The 20,879-nt window shown below is 42.0% G+C and overlaps 1 protein-coding gene across 2 annotated transcripts in view; it reads right to left on the bottom strand.

Moving 5' to 3' along the window:
• TPH2 (tryptophan hydroxylase 2) overlaps nt 1–20,879 on the bottom strand; it is a 103,411-nt gene that overhangs the window by 49,268 nt on the left and 33,264 nt on the right. For both annotated transcript variants that reach the window (XM_042944641.1, XM_042944642.1), the window contains exon 7: nt 15,981–16,116. In XM_042944641.1, the coding sequence (XP_042800575.1) occupies nt 15,981–16,116 (136 nt within the window). The remainder of the gene's footprint in view (nt 1–15,980; nt 16,117–20,879) is intronic.

Raw genomic sequence — 20,879 nt, 5'->3', positions numbered from 1 at the left:
AGCCTGGGTGGCTCTGTTGGTTGACCTTCTGACTCTTGATTCAGCTCAGGTCATGGTCCCAGGGTCGTAAGATCAAGCCCTGCATCGGGCTCCATGCCCTGCTTAAGAAGCAATCTCTCATGGCGCCTGGGTGGCTCAGTCGGTTGGGCGGCCGACTTCGGCTCAGGTCATGATCTCTCAGTCCGTGAGGTCAAGCCCCACGTCGGGCTCTGTGCTGACAGCTCAGAGCCTGGAGCCTGTTTCAGATTCTGTGTCTCCCTCTCTCTGACCCTCCCCTGTTCATGCTCTGTCTCTCTCTGTCTCAAAAATAAATAAACGTTAAAAAAAATTTTTTTAAAAGAATCAATCTCTCAATCTCTCTCTCTCTCTCTCTCTCCCCGCCCCCCATCTACCCCTCTCCTCCACTCATGCTCTTGATAAAATTAAAAATTAAAAATTAAAAAAAAGAGCTCTCTGGGGCGCCTGGGTGGCTTGGTCGGTTAAGCGTCCGACTTCGGCTCAGGTCATGATCTCATGGTTTGTGAGTTCGAGCCCCGCATCGGGCTCTGTGCTGACAGCTCAGAGCCTGGAGCCTGTTTCAGATTCTGTGTCTCCCTCTCTCTCTGCCCCTCCCCTGTTCATGCTCTGTCTCTCTCTGTCTCAAAAATAAATAAATGTTAAAAAATAAAAATTTAAAAAAAAAAGAGCTCTGGGGTGCCTGGGTGGTTCAGTCAGTTAAACATCCAACTCTTGACTTCTGCTCAGGTCATGATCTGATGGTTCACGATGGAGCCCCACATCAGGCTCCATGCTGACAGTGAAGAGTCTGTTTGGGATTCTCTCTCTTCCTCTCTCTCTCTGCCCCTCCCCACTCATGCACACATGCCCACTCACTCTCTCAAAATAAATAAATTTAAAAAAATAGAGCTCTGCATTTCTAAGATACCACTGGGCATCAGGACTCCAGATGTAATTGAAAATCATATACACAAGTACATGTTCACATGCAAATTCGGTTAGCAGATGTTCAACAATCACCTTGCACAAAACACATTCAAGGAGTCTGTAGAAACTATGAGCAAGAGACCGCAGATCCCCTGGAAGGACATGCCCAGGGAGGAGAAATCAAAGGAACTAAAGCAGAGCTAGGGAGAGTGGAATACATATTGCATCTGAAAATCCAAAGCACCTTGTAAGAAGCAGAAGCCTGATGTCAGAGACCAAACCAGGGAGTGAGGGAAAGTTCCCTGCCTACAATTTGCTTCTCCTCCCAGTATGCCTGAGACTCCTCAACTGAATCACAGCCACTCCAGCAAGAAGCTTCTAGAGACAAACCCAGAGATGCTGATGCCTCCCTGATCCACTCTTCTCCCTGGGGGAGGAGAGACATGTCATTCATGTCAGACATGAATGACACATCCCCCTACATGGCAGTCCCTTGGAGACCTGCACTAGTGCTTGGCAGGAGTTGCCAATCTCCTAGAACTTCTTCTTAATGTAATATTTTAAATATTAGTTCAAATATAACTTAGAACATGTCACAGGATGACATTATTTTTTTTAATGTTTATTTTTTTTTTTGAGAAAGAGAGAGAGACAGAGACAGAGCATGAATGGAGGAGGGGCAGAGAGACAGGGAGACACAGAATCTGAAGCAGGCTCCAGACTCCGAGTTGTCAGCACAGAGCCCAGTGCAGGGCTCAAACCCACGAACTGAGAGATCATGATCCGAGCCATCCAGACACCCTGGAATGACATTATTTTTAAAGTTAGGACAATGAGCTTTCCTGCCTTTTAAGTGGGACAAAATTTAGGGTTAGTTACACAAAGGCAGAAATATATACCTTTTTAGCACCATGTAAAGTGCAGACTGTTTCCCTCTTTTCCTCTCTGTTTCTTTCCCTCCTTCCCTCTCTTGCTCTTTTTCCCTCATTTTAATAAGGGGGAGGTGGGGACAACTTGCACATTTCCTTTTGCCCTTCTTCTCCAGCTTCACAGTGAATAACCACTTTTTTTATTCTGAAACGATCCTTATCCCAAACACAAAATAGATGAGCAGGATAGGTTGCCCCTTACTGGGTGTGACTGAAGAGAGCCAAGTGACCTATCCTCACAGCTTCAGTTGCTGCCTATAATTGCACCAGTAAAGGTTCAGGATTTTGCCTGAAGACAGTGAATGTGTAAAAATTCATCAAAGGGTGTCCAGACATGTCCCTGAAATCAGAGTAAAGCCACTGGGAAGAGGGGAGGACACCCCCCAATACAGGGCTGCAGCCTTTCTGACAGAGGCCTCACCAACACACCGTGCATGCCCAGGGCTTCAAATAAATCCGCAGCATTCACTCCCCTGTGCTCCCTCACTCCACGCATCTCTGACTGGGTCTGGGACTCTGAGTGTATCTCGAACCTGGCACCTCCTGATAGCAGTACTGTCCATGGCTTCAGCCCACACAGGACTCAGTTTTCACCTTATATGCCAGGTTTGGGGATCCACTGCTCCCTCAGTCTGACCTCCTTGCTTCCACACTGCCTGTGCCAACCGGCTTTGAGTTCATTGCAATCTTATGAAGGAGACTGACACATGCACAATTAATTACCACTCAGTGTTGTCAGTGCTAAAATCTAAGTGACACAAAGTGTTACAGGATCATCCAGCTCCGACGAGAAGAAACTTCACAGAGAAGGTTGTGACTGAGCTTTCATCTAGAGAATTAAAAGGATTTTACCAGAGCCATTGCAGGTAGAATGAACCACCTGTGCAAAGGGGCAGGGGCATGAACCAGCAGGATCACAGGTATGGTGAGAAGTGCAGTGTGACCGGAGCATACGGTTTTGGAGGAGGCAGAAAGAGAAGCAGAAGTTATAGTTTAATGAGATCAGACTTTTCTCTCTACACACAACACAGAACAACAGAGGTTAAACAAGGGAATGCTATACAGCATTTATGTTTCAGAAAGGAAACAAAGTCTACAGACTGCTTCTCAAAGAAAAGAGAGCAATAACTGGCAGACAGAGCAACAATGTCATCATGACAGATTTCTTCTAGAACAGTGGTTCTCACTGGGGGCAATGTTGCCCCCCTCAGGGGACAACTGGCAGTATCTGCAGACATGTGTGGTTGTCACCTCTGGCCTCAGTGGAAGGGTGCTCTTGACATCTAGTGGATAGAGGCCAGGAATGCTACTAAACATCGTGCAAGGCACAAGACAGCCCTCCACAACGAAGAATTGTCAACAGTGCTGAGGATGAGAAACCCTGTTCTAAAAGATGAGGTGGCCAGAGGGTGCACTATGACACAGCCACAGTGGATTTCCCGAGAGGCAGAGAGGAGACCTGGAGATGGTGGGCCTTCTCAAATGACTGTGCCACAATTCACGTGCTGGGTGATGCTCACATACCCATGCACCCTGGATCTCTGCATCTTTCCCTCTCCTTCCACTGAGTGAGAAGGACGCTGCTGTTGGAATAACCTTGAATTTGACCCAACTGATTTATTTAAAGGAAATCATTTATAAACTTCAATACTCAATCAGTGACAAAGTGTCGTGTGATCATAGCCGATCAAAGCATGTAGCCACACAATGGTGATGTGCAGAATCCGTGCCCCGAGTGCTGGATGAGGGGAGAAGGAGATCTCTCCACTTCTAGCAAAACCAGTAACCTTTCAATATAGGTAGAAACATAGGGAAAAGCAAGTCAGTCCTCCCAACCAAGAAAACCAGGAGTCACTGATTCTCCAGAACGTTCACTGCTGTCCTCCAGGCCAGAAAACTCTCCCCAAGGAACCAATCCAATCTGCCATCACTTTTTAAATTAAAGTCTCACTATCTGGCCAAGTTTAGAGAACACAGAGCCTTTAGAATGTAAAATGCTGAAAAAGACCAAAGACATGTTTAAAACCCAATATTTGTTGAGAGCTAGGATATCAAAATGCATTCTACCCAGAATGAGAAGGGAAAATAAAATCCTTTTTTCAGATAATGTCTTTTTCAGCTTTCACTCTCATTTCTACCTGCGTCTTCAGGGCTCACCTTTGTCTCATTAGCGCTGCCTCCAATACAACATTTCGGCAATTGAAGGCAGTTATTTGGAAGCCGAGTGTACAGGCACCAAACACAGGGGCCAAGTTGAACTTCACAAATTGGAGAATCTGCCCTCTGTTGGTTTTCAATTGAGGAAATGGGATTTCATTACAAAGACAATGCCTGGAAAAGTGCTTGGGCAGGAACTGGCACTCCCCGTGTGGTGCCCCATCCATTCAAGGCTGCAGCTGTGAAGGGACTTGGGACTTTGCAATACAAATTAAAGGGATCTTTACAGAGAATTGTGTCTGCACAGTTTACTTCTGGAAGGGTGCAGTGGAAACTGGCATGAGTGGTCTCCTGGGGAGGTGAAGGGAGTGTCAAGGGAGCAAAGGAGGGAAAGGAAGTCACTGTTTACAGTGTGCTTTTTTTTTTAAGTTTATTTATTTATTTTGAGAGAGAAACAGTGAGCATGAGCAGGGGAGGGGCAGAGTGAGAGGGAAAGAGAGAATCCCAAGCAGTTTCCACACTGTCAGCACAGAGCCCCATATAGGGCTTGAACTCAGGAACTATAAGATCATGACCTGAGCCCAAATCAAGAGTGGATGCCTAATTGACTGAACCACTCAGGCGGTGTCACCACTGCCCCCTTTTTTTAAGTCCACAGTGTGCTTTGAATTCTGAATTATGTACATGTATTACGTCCTCATAAAATAATAATTTAAAAAACAATGAATGATAGAAAACCCACTCCCCCCAAAAAAAGATTCTGTAAAACACCCAAGTTAGCAAGTCCCAGGTTTCTATCCTCTGACTTAAGCATCCTCTTGTCTGTATGGTCATGGGAGTCATAGAAGAAGAAAACACTCACATCTATAGTGGGAGCTTTAAGTTCACTTCTGAACTCCCAACACTTACTTCCAACTACCAGGGGCTTCTCCAGGATGTCCACCCCTGGGCACCTCAAAGACAACATGCCCCAATCCCAAATTCTCCTCTTCTCTCCCTCCTTCCTTGCCCCTTCTTTGCCCTTTCCTTCCAAGCCTGATCCTGCTCTAATATTCTCAGCCATTTTTAGAAAAAAACTATCCATTCAGCTTCCCAGTCTAAAAACCTTAGTATTATCTTGAGGACTTTCTCCTCACCCTCATGGTCACCAAATATTGTTAATTCCATTGCGATGATACTTTTCAAATAGGTGACCTCTTGTCCTATCCCACTGACCTTTTCTAGGTCAAGAACTTATAAACTATATTCCTTCACTGGAATGTGAGCTCCTGCTGGTTTTCCAACTTGTTCATTCTTTACACCTCCCCATCCCCCAGTCCCCATCATCTTTCTCAAATACAATTATCTGATCATGCTCAAGAACCTTGGATAACTCCCTGTTGCCTACAGAATTGTCCAAGTTTGACAAATGATCATTTACACTGCAAACTGAAAAACAAAAAAAATCCATCCCTAATACATACCCTATGCTCTGGCCACTCTGGTGTAACAAGCCTTGCTCACTTATGCCTCTTGTGAGCTTCCACAACTTTGCACTTGCTGTCTGCTTGACTTGAAAGCTTTCCCCTCCCTCCCCACCCTGCCTTGTACAAAAACATAAATTCTTATCCACCCTTCTAGACCCTCACTCAGTTTACACCCTCTCTGAAAAGCCTTTCAGGACTGCTTTATACACACCCTCATTATAGCCCTAACCACACTTGCATAATTATTTATGTTTCTATCTCCCCTGCCAGAATGTGAGCTGCTTTAAGAAACAGCTGCTATATTTTATTCATCTTTGAATCCACTGCACCTCCCTGCTAGCATTGCACATAAATGTTTGCCGAATGAATTGGCTGAAAGTACTTTGGTAAAAATGTAACACATTATCCCAAAATTTTATAGATCTCTGTGGCTAAAATCTCATTTCTTTGCCCTCTCTCTCTGCATACCTATTGGCACACTATCACAGGTCTCACGAGGGCCAGTTATTTCAAAAGGAACTAACAAAGTGCCTGCTATTTGTAAACAGGGCCATTTGTAAACCCTCTGGGCTAGATTTAGAGATTGCCTTTCTAACTCTGACAATGCTCCTTTGAGTACTCACTCCACTACAAGAAGCATTTCTTTTCCAAATGTCTTGAGTCCTATAAGTAGTAACCTTTGTTAACCCTGAAAACACTTTCAGGGAAGCTGAAAGGAGCTTAAAAAGCAATGTAGTGACCCTGCTGGGACCTACCTGGTCAGTGAGCCGCCTGCCTGCTGAAGAGGAGGAGGGGAACTTCAGAGGCTCAGCTCAAATCCCTGCCTACGTCCACCACCACCACCAGCTAGTCAACTGCTTCAACCTTCAAGGAATCTGCTCCACAGTGAAGATCAATGGCAGCCCATTAATCACAATATTATTCTAGTAAAACAGCATCACAAGCAAAGTGATAACCCCAGTGTCCCGAAGAACAATGGGTAACAAATGAGAGTAAGATTAGGGGTCGGTGTTTATTCAAATGGAGCCCGAGGGGGCAGAGACCCAGTGACAACTCCCAGTCTTGGGCTCTTTGGCTCTTGCTCTTTTCTCTCTACCTGGAATATTCTACCAGGAAATATTTGGAAAGAAGAAAAGGAGGGGCGCCTGGTGGCTCAGTCAGTTAAGTGTCTGACTCTTGATCTCAGCTCAGGTCATGATCTCACAGTTTATGGGTTTGAGCCCCACATCAGGAGGCTCCCCACAGAGCCTGCCTGGGTTTCTGTCTCTCCCTCTCTCTGCCCCTCCCCCACTCGTACACACTCATGCTCATGCGCTCTCTCTCTCTCTCAAAATAAATAAACAAACCTAGGAGTGCCTGGGTGGCTCAGACTGTTAAACTGCAGATTCTTGACTTCAGCTCAGGTCATAATCTCAGTTTATGAGTTCAAGCCCCACATAGGACTCTATGCTCATAGCAAGCCCGCTTCGATGCCTGTCTCCCTCTCTCTGCTCCTCCTGCATGCTCTCTTTCTTTCTCTCTCTCAAAAATAAATAAATGTTAAGAAGAAAATTCCTAATAAATAAACTTTAAAAAAAAAAAAAAAAAGGAAATATTTGCATTCAGGTCTCTGTTTGAATGTCACTTCCCAAGAGGCTTTCCTGATGACTCAACCCAAAAGAGCAACATCCACTACTATTCATCTTCTCACCCTGTTTTATTTGTCTTTAAAGCACTTTTAGCACATCACAGCACTTACACCCAATATCATATTACCGAGGTGTTTGTATGCTGACCATTGTCCTCTACCTCCACTCATTCATCCAAGAGAACAGGGACATTGTCTTTAGACAGGGACATTGTTCCTAGACAATCTAAGCACATAGTAATCTCCCAATTAGTGTTTTTTTTTAAAGAATAGAAAGAAATATTCAAGTAGTTTACAATTTCAGTAAAGATGTAAGACCCAAATTAAAAGGTTAAAATCTAGCATGGTTAAATACATGTAATAAGTGGATGATAAGGAAAGCAAATAACATTTGCTGAGGAAAAAGCGATTGTGCACAGGGATGGCAAGAGAATGTTTCCCAGAGATGAGATCTGTGTCTTCTTTAAAGGCAGTGGAAAATTCAGTAAGTTTAAGAAACCGTGCCAGTAGGAGCCAAGATGGCAGAACAGCATGGAAGCTTTTTGTGTTTCGCATCCATGACATACAGTAAGACCAACACTAAACCATTCTGCACACCTAGAAAACTGACTGGAGGATTAACACAACAATCTGCACAACCTGAACCACAGAATTCAGCAGGTACGCGGCACAGAGAAGTGAACTTGGGGAGCGAGAGGCACAGGAAGGGAGGTGCTTTTGTGGTCGGAGAGAGGACGATGACTGGGGAGGGGAGAGAATAAGGGAAACGCACCCCTCCCCAAAAGCAGCTGGAGAGAAAGTGGAAAATTGGAAACAGCCTCGGGGACTAAACTAAAAAGGGAGAAAGGAGAAAAGAGAGGGTTTAAATTCCATCAAGACTGTAAACAAGGGGAGTGCAAAGGCTGCAACTCTGCAGCTCGATACCTGGCGGTGCTCTGGTGGGAAGGGCGAATCCTCAGGAACAGAGTGGAGTCCAGGAGGTTCTCGGGCCACAAGGGGAAAAGCAGTTCCACTGCTGGAAGGACATTTGGTAGAGACTGTTGAAGCCACCTGGTCCCAGCAGACCCCAGAGAACAGCCACATTTGCTGTTGCTAGAACAAGGTCATTAAGGGTGAAGCCTGATGCCAGATGTGTGTTGTGATTTTCCATAATCCCTGAAACGCTGCTGCAACACTATCTCGCAAACTTTTTCTGAGGCGGGCTGGCACCTGGCCGCAGTCTTGGGGCACCAGCAGCAGCAGGGCCCAGCGGACATTCCTGGGTGCAGCCGACATTCGGCCACTGCTCATTCAGCCATTGCTCAGTGAGACCCTCCCGCAGAGGGGCGGAACGGGTCAAAGCCGCAGTCCTTCGGAAGTAAGGGGCCAGGATAAACAGCCGCATCTGAGACAAAACTTGAGAGAGAGGTACTGCTTGGGGCCTGGTCACGGAGAGTAAAAAAGCAGGGAGTGGACGAGAGCTGAAGACAGAGGATGGGTGCGCGATTGCTGATGGGGAGAACAGACTGGGTAGCCGGGCGCCGCCATTTTTTATCACTCCCACGCATGTGCATGCGCACCTACGAGCTCTGCAACTATCCACCCCAGTAGGCTAGCAGCGCCATCTAGTGGAGAGCGGAGCTGTTACACTGAGCCCCGCCCAACTGGGCCAACTTCACTCTTCAAGAACACAAGACTCACCGCCAGCTTAATTTATGGAGTATAAAGAGCTACATAGACTGCTTCTAGGGGAAAATGAAGCAGTTTCAGTCCTACTTTAATCTGCTAGCAGGCTCAATTTTCATTTTTCTTTTTCTCTTTTACAATTCTTTTCTTTTTCTTGAATACAGAAAGAGAAAAAATTCATTTTTATTTTCAATTTTTATTAAAAATATCTTTCTTTAATTTTTATTACTATGTATTTTACTTTTGTGTAATTTTTTTTCAAATTCTACTTTACTTCCATCATTTTATTTTAGTCTACTTCAGTGTACTCACCTTTTCAAATTTTCAAACAATTTCCTTTTTTTCTCTTTTTCTTTTTTCTTTTTCATTTCTTTTCTTTTTCTTGAATGCAGAAAGAGAAAAACTTCGTTTTTACTTTCAATTTCTATTAAAAATATTTAATTTTTAATTTAATTTTTAATTTTACTTACTATATTTTTTGCTTTTACGTAAATTTTTTCAAATTCTATTTTACTTCCATCATTTTATTTTAGTCTACTACAGTGTGTTCACTCTTTGAAATTTTCAAACGATTTCTTTTTTCTCTTCTTTTTTTAATCTCATTTATGTTTTTTGTTTCTTTTTTCTTAAATACAGAAAATGAAAAAAATTCATATTTATTTTTAATTTTTATTAAAAATATTTTTTTAATTTTTTTCTACTATATTCTTTACTTTTGTGTATATTTTCTTAAATTCTATTTTACCCTCATCATCTCATTTTAGTCTACTTCAGTGTATTCATTTTTTCAAATTCTCAAATGATTTCCTTTTTTTTCTCCCCCCCCTTTTCTTTTTCTCTAATTTGTCAAACCACTTTCAACACCCAGACCAAAACACAGCTAGGATCTAGCATCATCTATTCAATTTGTGTGTGTGTGTATGTTTTTAATTTTTAATTTTAATATTTTTTAAATTTCAACTTTTTAATTTCAAATTTTCTATCTCATTAATTCCTTTTCTCCCTTCAAAATGACAAAATGAAGGAATTCACCTCAAAAGAAAGAGCACGAAGAAACGACAGCCAGGGATTTAACCAACACAGATACAAGCAAGATGTCTGAACCAGAATTTAGAATCACAATAATAAGAATACTAGCTGGAGTGGAAAATAGATTAGAATTCCTTTCTGCAGAGATAAAAGAAGTAAAAAATAGCCAGAATGAAATTAAAAATGCTATAACTGAGCTGCAATCACGGATGGATGCTGCGGCTGCAAAGATGGACAAGGTAGAACAAAGAATCAGCGATATAGAGGACAATCTTATGGAGAATAATGAAGCACCACAAGAGGGAGATTAAGGCAAAAGAGCACAATTTAAGAATTAGAGAAATCAGTGACTCATTAAAAAGGAACAACATCAGAATCATAGGGGTCCCAGAAGAGGAAGAGAGAGAAATAGGGGTAGAAGGGTTATGTGAGCAAATCACATAGCAGAAAACTTTCCTAACCTGGGAAAAGACACAGACATCAAAATCCATGAAGCACAGAGGACCCCCATTAGATTCAACAAAAACCAGCCATCAACAAGGCATATCATAGTCAAATCCACAAAATACTCAGCAAGGAGAGAATCATGAAAGCAACAAGGGAAAAACAGTCCTTAACCCAGAAGGGAAGACAGATAGGTTTGCAGCAGACCTATCCACAGAAACTTGGCAGGCCAGAAAGAAATGGCGGGATATATTCAGTGTGCTGAATCAGAAAAATATGCAACCAAGAATTCCTTATCCAGCAAGGCTGTCATTCAAAATAAAGAAGAGATAAAAAGATTCCCAAACAAAAATTAAAGGAGTTTGTAACCATTAAACCAGCCCCGCAAGAAATTTTAAGGGGGACTCTCTGAGAGGAGAAAAGATGAAAATATATATATACACCAAAAGCAACAAAAGATTAGAAAGGACCAGAGAACACCATCAGAAACTCCAACTCTACAAGCATCATAATGGCAATAAATTCATATCTTTCAGTACTCACTGTAAACGTCAATGGTCTCAATGCTCCAATCAAAAGACATAGGGTAACAGAATGGATAAGAAAACAAGACCCATCTACATGCTGTTTACAAGAGACCCACTTGAGACCTAAAGACACCTTCGGATTGAAAATAAGGGGATGGAGAACCATCTATCATGCTAATGGTCAACAAAAGAAAGCCGGAGTAGCCATACTTATATCAGACAATCTAGACTTTAAAATAAAGACTGTATCAAGAGATACAGAAGGGCATTATATCATAATCAAGGGGTCTATCCACCAAGAAGACCTAACAATTGTAAACATCTATGCGCCAAATGTGAGAGCACCTAAATATATAAATCAATTAATCACAAACATAAAGAAACTCATCAATATTAATACCACAATAGTAGGAGACTTCAACACCCCACTCATAGCAATGGACAGATCATCTAATCAAAAAATCAACAAGGAAACAATGGCTTTGAATGACACACTGGATCAGATGGCCTTAACAGATATATTCAGAACATTTCATCCTTAAGCAGCAGAATATACATTCTTCTCCAGTGCACATGGAACGTTCTCCAGAACAGACCATATACTGGGACACAAATCAGCCCTAAGTAAGTACAAAAAGATCGAGATCATACCGTGCATATTTTCAGACCACAACGCTATGAAACTCAAAAATCAACCACAAGAAAAAATTTGGAAGGGTAACAAATACTTGGAGACTGAAGAACATCCTACTAAAGGATGAATGGGCTAACCAAGCAGTTAAAGAGGAAATTAAAAAGTATATGGAAGTCAATGAAAATGATAACACCACAACCCAAAACCTCTGGGATGCAGCAAAGGCGGTCATAAGAGGAAACTATATAGCAATCCAGGCCTTCCTAAAGAAGGAAGAAAGACCTCAGATACACAACCTAACCTTATGCCTTAAGGAGCTGGCAAAAGAACAGCAAATAAAACCTAAAAACAGCAGAAGACAGGAAATAATAAAGAGTAGAGCAGAAATTAATGCTATCGAAACCAAAAAAAAAAAAAAAACAAAACAGTAGAACAGATCAATGAAACCAGAAGCTGGTTCTTTAAAAGAATTAACAAAATTGATAAATCTGTAGCCAGTTTGATCAAAAATAAAAAGGAAAGGACCCAAATAAATAAAATAAAAAATGAAAGAGGAGAGATCACAATCAACACAACAGAAACAAAAACAATAATAAGAGAATATTATGAGCAACTATATGCCAAAAAAATGGGTAATCTGGAAGAAATGGACAAATTCCTAGAAACATATACACTACCAAAACTGAAACAGGAAGAAACAGAAAACTTGAACCACCCATAACCAGTAAGGAAATCTAATTAGTAATCAAATATCTCCTAAAAAACAAGAGTCCAGGGCCAAATGGCTTTCCAGGTGAGTTCTACCAAACATTTAAGGAAGAGTTAACACCATTCTCTTGAAGCTGTTCCAAAAAATAGAAATGGAAGGAAAACTTCCAAACTCATTCTATGAAGCCAGCATTACCTCGATTCCAAAACCAGACGGACACCCCACTAAAAAGGAGAACTATAGACCAATTTCCCTGATGAACATGGATGCAAAAATCCTCAACAAGATATTAACCAACTGGCTCCAACAATACATTAAAAAAAATTATTCACCATGACCAAGCAGGATTTATACCTGGGATGTAGGGCTGGTTCAATATCCGCAAAACGATTAACATGATTCATCACATCAATAAAAGAAAGGACAAGAACCACATGATCCTCTCAACAGATGCAGAGAAAGCATTTGACAAAATACAACATCCTTTCTTGATAAAAACCCTCAAGAAAGTAGGGATAGAAGGAGCATACCTAGAGATCATAAAAGCCAAATATGAACAACCCAACGCTAATATCATCCTCAATGGGGAAAAACTGAGAGCTTTCCCCCTATGGTCAGGAACAAGACAGGGATGTCCACTTTCACCGCTGTTATTCAACATAGTATTGGAAGTCTTAGCCTCTGCAATCAGACAACACAAAGAAATAAAAGGCATACAAATAGGCCAGGAGGAGGTCAAACTTTCACTCTTCTCAGATGACATGTTACTGTATATGGAAAACCCTAAAGATTCCACCAAAAAACTGCTAGAATTGATTCATGAATTCAGCAAAGTTGCAGGATATAAAATCAATGCACAGAAATCGGTTGCATTCCTATACACCAACAATGAAGCAACAGAAAGAGAAATCAAGGAATCGATCCCATTTATAATTGCACCAAAAACCATAAAATACCTAGGAATAAATCTAACCAAAGAGGTGAAAAACCTATACACTGAAACCTATAGAAAGCTTATGAAAGAAATTGAAGAAGACACAAAAAATGGAAAAAGATTCCATGCTCCTGGATAGGAAGAACAAATATTGTTAAAATGTCAATACTACCCAAAGCAATCTACATATTCAATGCAATCCCTATCAAAGTACCACCAGCATTCTTCACAGAGCTGGAACAAATAATCCTACAATTTTTATGGAACCAGAAAAGACCCCAAATAGCCAAAGCAATCTTGAAAAAGAAAACCAAAGCAGGAGGCATCACAATCCCAGACTTCAAGCTATACTACAAAGTTCTAATCATCAAGACAGTATGGTACTGGCACAAGAACAGACATTCAGATCAATGGAACAGAACAGAGAACCCAGAAATGGACCCACAAAAGTATGGCCAACTAATCTTTGACAAAGCAAGAAAGAATATCCAGTGGAATAAAGACAGTCTCTTCAGCAAGTGGTGCTGGGAAAACTGGACAGCAACATGGAGAAGAATGAACCTGGACCACTTTCTTACACCATACACAAAAATAAACTCAAAATGGATGAAAGACCTCAATGTAAGACAGGAAGCCATCAAAATCCTCGAGGAGAAAGTAGGCAAAAACCTCTTTGATCTTGGCCGCAGCAACTTCTTACTCAACACGTCTCCGGAGGCAAGGGAAACAAAAGCAAAAATGAACTACTAGGACCTCATCAAAATAAAAAGCTTCTGCACAGCGAAGGTAGCAATCAGCAAAACTAAAAGGCAACTGACAGAATGGGAGAAGATATTTGCAAATGACATATCAGATACAGGGTTAGTATCCAAAATCCATAAAGAACTTATCAAACTCAACACCCAAAAAACAAATAATCCAGTGAGGAAATGGGCAAAAGACATGAACAGACACTTCTCCAAGGAAGACATCCAGATGGCCAATCAACACATGAAAAAATGTTCAACATCCCTCATCATCAGGGAAATACAAATCAAAACCACAATGAGATACCACCTCACACCAGTCAGAATGGCTAACATTAACAACTCAGGCAACAACAGATTTGGTGAGGATGTGGAGAAAGAGGATCTCTTTTGCATTGTTGGTGGCAATGCAAGCTGGTGCAGCCACTCTGGAAACAGTATGGAGGTTCCTCAAAAAAATAAAAATAAAACTACCCTACAACCCAGCAATTGCACTACTAGGAATTTATCCACGGGATACAGGTGTGCTGTTTCGAAGAGACACATGCACCCCCATGTTTATAGCAGCACTATCAACAATAGCCAAAGTATGGAAAGAGCCCAAATGTCCATCGATGGATGAATGGATAAAGAAGATGTGGTATATATATATATATATACAATGGAGTATTACTCAGCAATCAAAAAGAATGAAATCTTGCCATTTGCAACTACATGGATGGAACTGGAGGGTATTATGCTACGTGAAATTAGAGAAAGACAAAAATCATATGATTTCACTCATATGAGGGCTTTAAGAGAAAAAACAGATGAACCTAAGGGAAGGGAAACAAAAATAATATAAAAACAGGGAGGGGGACAAAACAGAAGAGATTCATAAATATGGAGAACAAACTGAGGGTTGCTGGAGGGGTTGTGGGAGGGGGGATGGGCTAAATGAGTAAGGGGCATTAAGGAATGTACTCCTGAAATCATTGTTTCACTATATTCTAACTAATTTGGATATAAATTTTTAAAAATAAATAATAAAATTAAAAAAAAAAAAAAAAGAAAGAAAGAAAGAAAATGTGCCACTGTTGGGGGCACCTGGATGGCTCAGTTGGATAAGCTTTCGACTTCAGCTCAGGTCATGATCTCACAGCTCATGGGTCCAAGCCCCACATCGGGCTCTGTGTTGACAGCTTAGTCTGGAGCCTGCTTCAGATTCTGTGTCTCCCTTTCTCTCTGCCCGTGCTGTGCTCACATTCTGTCTCTGTCTCTCTCTCTCAAAAATAAATAAACATTTAAAAATTAAAGAAAAAAAAAGAAAACAGGCCAGTGTTTCACACTGGGAGACTACAATCCATGTGTGATAAGGCCAAATTATGAACACATGAGAGTTCACAGCTTACCCAACCCTTGGCCACCCATTGTCTGAGAGAGAATAAAAGCCCCAAAGGTGGGTTCTCTCAAAGAAAGCTGACAGAGTCAAAGAAGAATCATTAACCCCATATAAATCTAGAGGTGGTAGGTAGGACTGGAGGAGTGTTCAAGAAACTAAGACAGCAGGAAGAGCATAGTAAAAAGGTCTGAGTTTTGGGGGTGATGTGAAACACTGAAGGAGAAGGAATCAGTCATGAGAATTGTCATGGTGTATGTGCATGAATTTCCTTAACATGGAAGAGCCTCCTCATGGGAAGAGACACGTGAGTCCCAGCTGTGTTAACGCTGACTTATCCCTTTGTGCCTGCATCTTCCCCTCAGTAAAAATGGAGATAATCATCTACATCATGGGATTGCTGTGAAGAGTAAATGAGTTGATGAGAGTAGCACCTGGCATGTTGGGATTATCCTTATTATTGGCATTTTGAGCCCTGCTCCTTTAAATGCAACATCATCCTAATGGTCTATAGGGACCGTGGCTTTATAAAAATTACACATGTTTTAAGGAGCAATATCACCAACAGCTGGGCCAAAGCCAAAGCCTCAGTGTTGGGATAACCTTAAAGAGACAAACCTAAGTGAGGATACGGAGATCCCACATACCCAGCTGAGGAATTTGGTTCTTTGAACAAGCACTTGGCTCGCTGGCTAGACCGACACGATTACTTCGGAGATCAAAGAGGGCCTAAGTCACTTCCAAGTACAGTGAGCACTGACAACTTGACAGTGGTCTTCATCCAGCCTAGGCATCCAATGTGGGTACTCACGGTTCCGGGGTGTAGAGGGGGTCCGAGCCATGCCGGACGTACTGAGTGCAATGGAACACTCTGTAGGCCAGTCCTGCCAGAAAGTCTCGCGGACTCAGGTATCCAGCCACCGGCCTCACCGTGAAGCCTGATCTTTCTAAAATGGCAACAGAAAGAACCAACTAAGTATTAACTTGACAAGGTTTGAGGGCCCAAGCAGGGTGTCCTATTATTTATAAGGAGGTTCTAGAAACAAAGTAATCAAGGTCTTAAAACTCTTGACAACTGAATGACGTATACGGTTAATAGCTATCATGTTTGTGGTTTCTGATTACTAAAATATACTCCCAAATGATGGTTTCCAGGGGAACAAGGCATTTATTAAAATGGGGGAAAAAAGTGAAAAAATTTTGAAAGATTTAAATTCAGAAGCTAAATTAGGATAAGAAAGCTCAGATTCACAGGACAAGTGATGCTTACCACGTATTACCTGGTATGTTTCTAAAAGACACACGCCCCCAGGTGGGGATCCATTCTGCCTGTATGTGTTCAGTTAACGCACGGTAAATTCACCCCCTTCGCTAGCCTTGTGGAATCAGTTCACACTACAGCTTTCTATCATCAATACCACCTAACTCCTTCATTCCACATTGCTGTTTTCTACGATATTATGAAAACAATCATATTAATTTCTGTAATTTGAAGAGATACACTAAAGCTCTACATGTCTATTGGTCTATGGTAAGAGGAAACAAAATAAGTGGAATACAATGCAATCTATGAAACTGCCCTATCCTGCTAACTCAATTAGGCCGTGGGTCATCAGTGTTCTCAGTTTAAGCACTACCTAATGCTTGCTTTTCATGAAGGCCCAGGAAATTTACAACAGGAGAACTACTCTTATCTCTGACACCAGCTTTGTAAAGCCTCCCATTCTGAAAACCTCATCTCATTAGGAGAGCGTCTCAGAATGGCTAGAATGGTTTTAAAAGGCAAGAACCAATTAAGCTTATAAAACAAGTTCATCCTGGGATTTCTGGTATCTACATGAAAATATTCCTGTTCTCAGGCCTCCTCAGACCCATAATTCTAACAATAATATGTTCATTCCAAAAGCTTTTCCTTTGGATTTTTCCCTAGAGAATATCAAAGACTTAAGTCTATTTTCTTCTTCTTCTTCTTTTCTATGCAATGAAACCGGTGTATCCCACATGTAGGACCTATGTGGGGGTGCACAGAGGATTGGTCCTTTTTTGAATAGTTATATATCTTATTTTTATATAATTTTTAAAAATATGTGACTAACATATCATCAAGAACTTTGAATTTGTGGATATCATTGCTTATAAAGTTTCCTTTTTAAATAAATTAGGTATTTATGGGGGCGCCTGGGTGGCTCAGTCAGTTGAGCATCCGACTTCGGCTCAGGTCATGATCTCACAGCTCGTGAGTTTGAGGCCCGCGTCAGGCCCTGTGCTAACAGCTCAGAGCCTGGAGCCTGCTTTGGATTCTGTGCCTCCCTCTCTCTCTGCCCAACCCACTCGCATTCTGTCTCTGTCTCTCTCTAAAATAAACATTAAAAATAACCCAGTGAAGAAATGGGCAGAAAACATGAATAGACACTTCTCTAAAGAAGACATCCGGATGGCCAAAAGGCACATGAAAAGATGCTCAACGTCGCTCCTTATCAGGGAAACACAAATCAAAACCACACTCAGATATCACCTCACGCCAGTCAGAGTGGCCAAAATGAACAAATCAGGAGACTATAGATGCTGGAGAGGATGTGGAGAAACGGGAACCCTCTTGCACTGTTGGTGGGAATGCAAATTGGTGCAGCCACTCTGGAAAGCAGTGTGGAGGTTCCTCAGAAAATTAAAAATAGACCTACCCTATGACTCAGCAATAGCACTGCTAGGAATTTACCCAAGGGATACAGGAGTACTGATGCATAGGGGCACTTGTACCCCAATGTTTATAGCAGCACTCTCAACAATAGCCAAATTATGGAAAGAGCCTAAATGTCCATCAACTGATGAATGGATAAAGAAATTGTGGTTTATATACACAATGGAATACTACGTGGCAATGAGAAAGAATGAAATATGGCCTTTTGTAGCAACGTGGATGGAACTGGAGAGTGTGATGCTAAGTGAAATAAGCCATACAGAGAAAGACAGATACCATATGGTTTCACTCTTATGTGGATCCTGAGAAACTTAACAGAAACCCATGGGGGAGGGGAAGGAAAAAGAAAAAAAAGAGGTTAGAGTGGGAGAGAGCCAAAGCATAAGAGACTGTTAAAAACTGAGAACAAACTGAGGGTTGATGGGGGGTGGGAGGGAGGGGAGGGTGGGTGATGGGTATTGAGGAGGGCACCTTTTGGGATGAGCACTGGGTGTTGTATGGAAACCAATTTGACAATAAATTTCATATATTGAAAATAAATAAATTAATTAATTAAAAAAAATAATTTTAAATAAATTAGGTATTTAAAAGTGAGTCAGTTAACAGACAAATACCACATACATTTACGTTATGCTTGCTAGGTGCCAATGAATGGTGCAGACTGAGCTCCCAGTGTCGGGTTGGTAAGGGTTGTGAAAATAACAGCAAGAACAAGAGCAATAATAACTAAGACTCTGCTGTGCTTAACGTATATCAGGAAATAACTATAGGGCTTCTAGGTATAGCGGTTATTTCCTTTCCCAGCCACCTTGCGAGGTAGATTAAAATTGTGATCTCCATTTCCAGAGAAGAAACTGAGGCACTGAGAGGTTAGGATAACTCATTGAGGTTACCCAGCCAAGAACTCAGCCCAGGAATTCTGCAGCCAGATTCTGTGCTATACCACACCGCCTCTCATCAAAATATTAAGTTGGGAGACAGATGTGGCAAAAATTATGGGATGGTATTCTAATTACTGGAGTCTGAGAAACAACATGGTAAAAAGCAATTCCCGTATATGAGCAATCAAGCCCATGGTAAATCTATAATACGCACATAACTCTGTGGGAAACAAAGAGGGACATGCCAGAGGCAAGGCCGTTAGGGAGAATATAATCCAGTTAAACAACAGCCTAAGACATTATGTAATTAGGCACTAATTAAGTGATACTGATTAGTGGTTCTCAGTCTCTTTGTCTTAGTACCCAATATGATGCGTGGTGTTCACACATGGGGCTCTCCCATTGCACTAGGTGTGGTTCTCAGGGTACCTGCTCTCAGACCATGCCTGTCTCTCTCCCGATACACACATGATCTACAAAGAAATCTGAGAGGGAAAGGTCATGGTGACTGTTATGCTCAGGATTCATAGAGGTGGCAGGACTTGCTCTGAGTCTTGAAGAATAGGTAGAATTTGATAGGTAGAGGAGGAATGAGTTTTCTAGCAAGAGACAGAACGTGAGCAAGGGTATGGAGAGCCCACAGGTAGAACAGAGGGTGTGTGCAGCATGGTTGTCACAGGAGACAATCTTGGCAAGCTGGGTCGGGGGCCTTGAATTGAGGCTGAGCCGTTCAGAACTTGATTATATACACCAGAGATCAGCACAGCATGGCCTATAGTCCAAATCCAGCTTGTTTTTCTATACCCCATGAGCTAAGAATAATTTTTACATTTTTTTTAATGGTCACATTTAAAAGGTTATCGAAGTACCTACATAATGGCCTCAATTTTGCCTCTTGGCCAACAAAAACTAAAATATTTACTATCTGGGCCTTCACAGAAAAAAAAATCCAGCCCCAGTAACATCAAAGGGGAGCCACTGATAGCTTCTGAGCAGAGATGCCAGGAAGGAAGTAATGCCTTAGGAAGCTTCATCTGGAAGCAGTGGACAAGAGGGTAGAGGGGAGAAGATACAGACATCAAGTCTGTAAAATAGGGACCTCAATTTGGGTGGTGACAGTGGGATGGAAAGAAAAGAGCAGGTTCATGATGGTGCCAAAGCTAGACGTGGCAATACCTGGAGACTGCGGTAAACTAAATAATAGCCCTCCAAAGATGTCCACATGCCCTAATGTTCTGAACCTGCGAATATGCGGCAAAATGGACTTTGCAGGGGTGATTAGGTTAAGAATTTTCAGATGGGGAGATTATCCTGGATGACTCAGGTGGGTCTGATCTAATTACAAGGGTCCTTACAAAAAGGACAGAGTTAGAGAAGGAGATGTGACAAAGGAAGCAAGAAGTTGGAACGGTGTAAGGAAAAGGCCAGGGGCCAAGGAATGCAGGTGGACCCGAGAAGCTGAAAAGGCAAGGAAATAGAAGCCTCCAGAAAGAATGCAGCCCTGCCAAGACCTTGATTTTAGACTTCTCACCTCCATCACTGTGAGGTAATGCAGTCACTATATCTGTGGTGACGTGTTACAGAAACAATAGGAAACGAGTGACCAAGACCATTTACACAGCTGGGAGGGTGGGTAGGAAGTCAGGGGAGGGGTCCTTAGAAGTGGGCCTAGTGAGTCTAGAGAATAAAGTATCACCGATAGGGGCGCCTGGTTGGCTTAGTCGGTTAAGCGTCCGACTTCAGCTCAGGTTATGATCTCACACTCTGTGAGTTCAAGCCCCACGTCAGGCTATGTGCTGACAGCTCAGAGCCTGGAGCCTGCTTCGGATTCTGTGACTCCTACTCTCTCTGCCCCTCTGCCTCTCGCTCTGTCTCTCTCTCTCTCAAAAATAAATAAACATTAAAAAAATTTAAAAAATAATAAAGTATCACCGATAGAAAGGGTAGGCAGGCAAGGAAGTGAGTCCCAGGAGAGGAGGAGGGCAACAAGGCTTCTGCTTTTACCACTGCTGCGATGGAAACAGGGGGAGAGGAAAGAACAGAGAACCCAGAGACTCAACCCCAGTGAAGCTCAGAGGACGGAGTGCAGCCACATGAAACCCCACCCCCATTGGCCACGCCCAGAAACTCT

Source organism: Panthera leo, chromosome B4 (assembly GCF_018350215.1).
Source record: "Panthera leo isolate Ple1 chromosome B4, P.leo_Ple1_pat1.1, whole genome shotgun sequence".
Classification (NCBI taxonomy): Eukaryota; Metazoa; Chordata; class Mammalia; order Carnivora; family Felidae; genus Panthera; species Panthera leo.
Note: the sequence above shows the minus strand (reverse complement) of the source record. Positions and strands in the feature narration are given on the sequence as shown.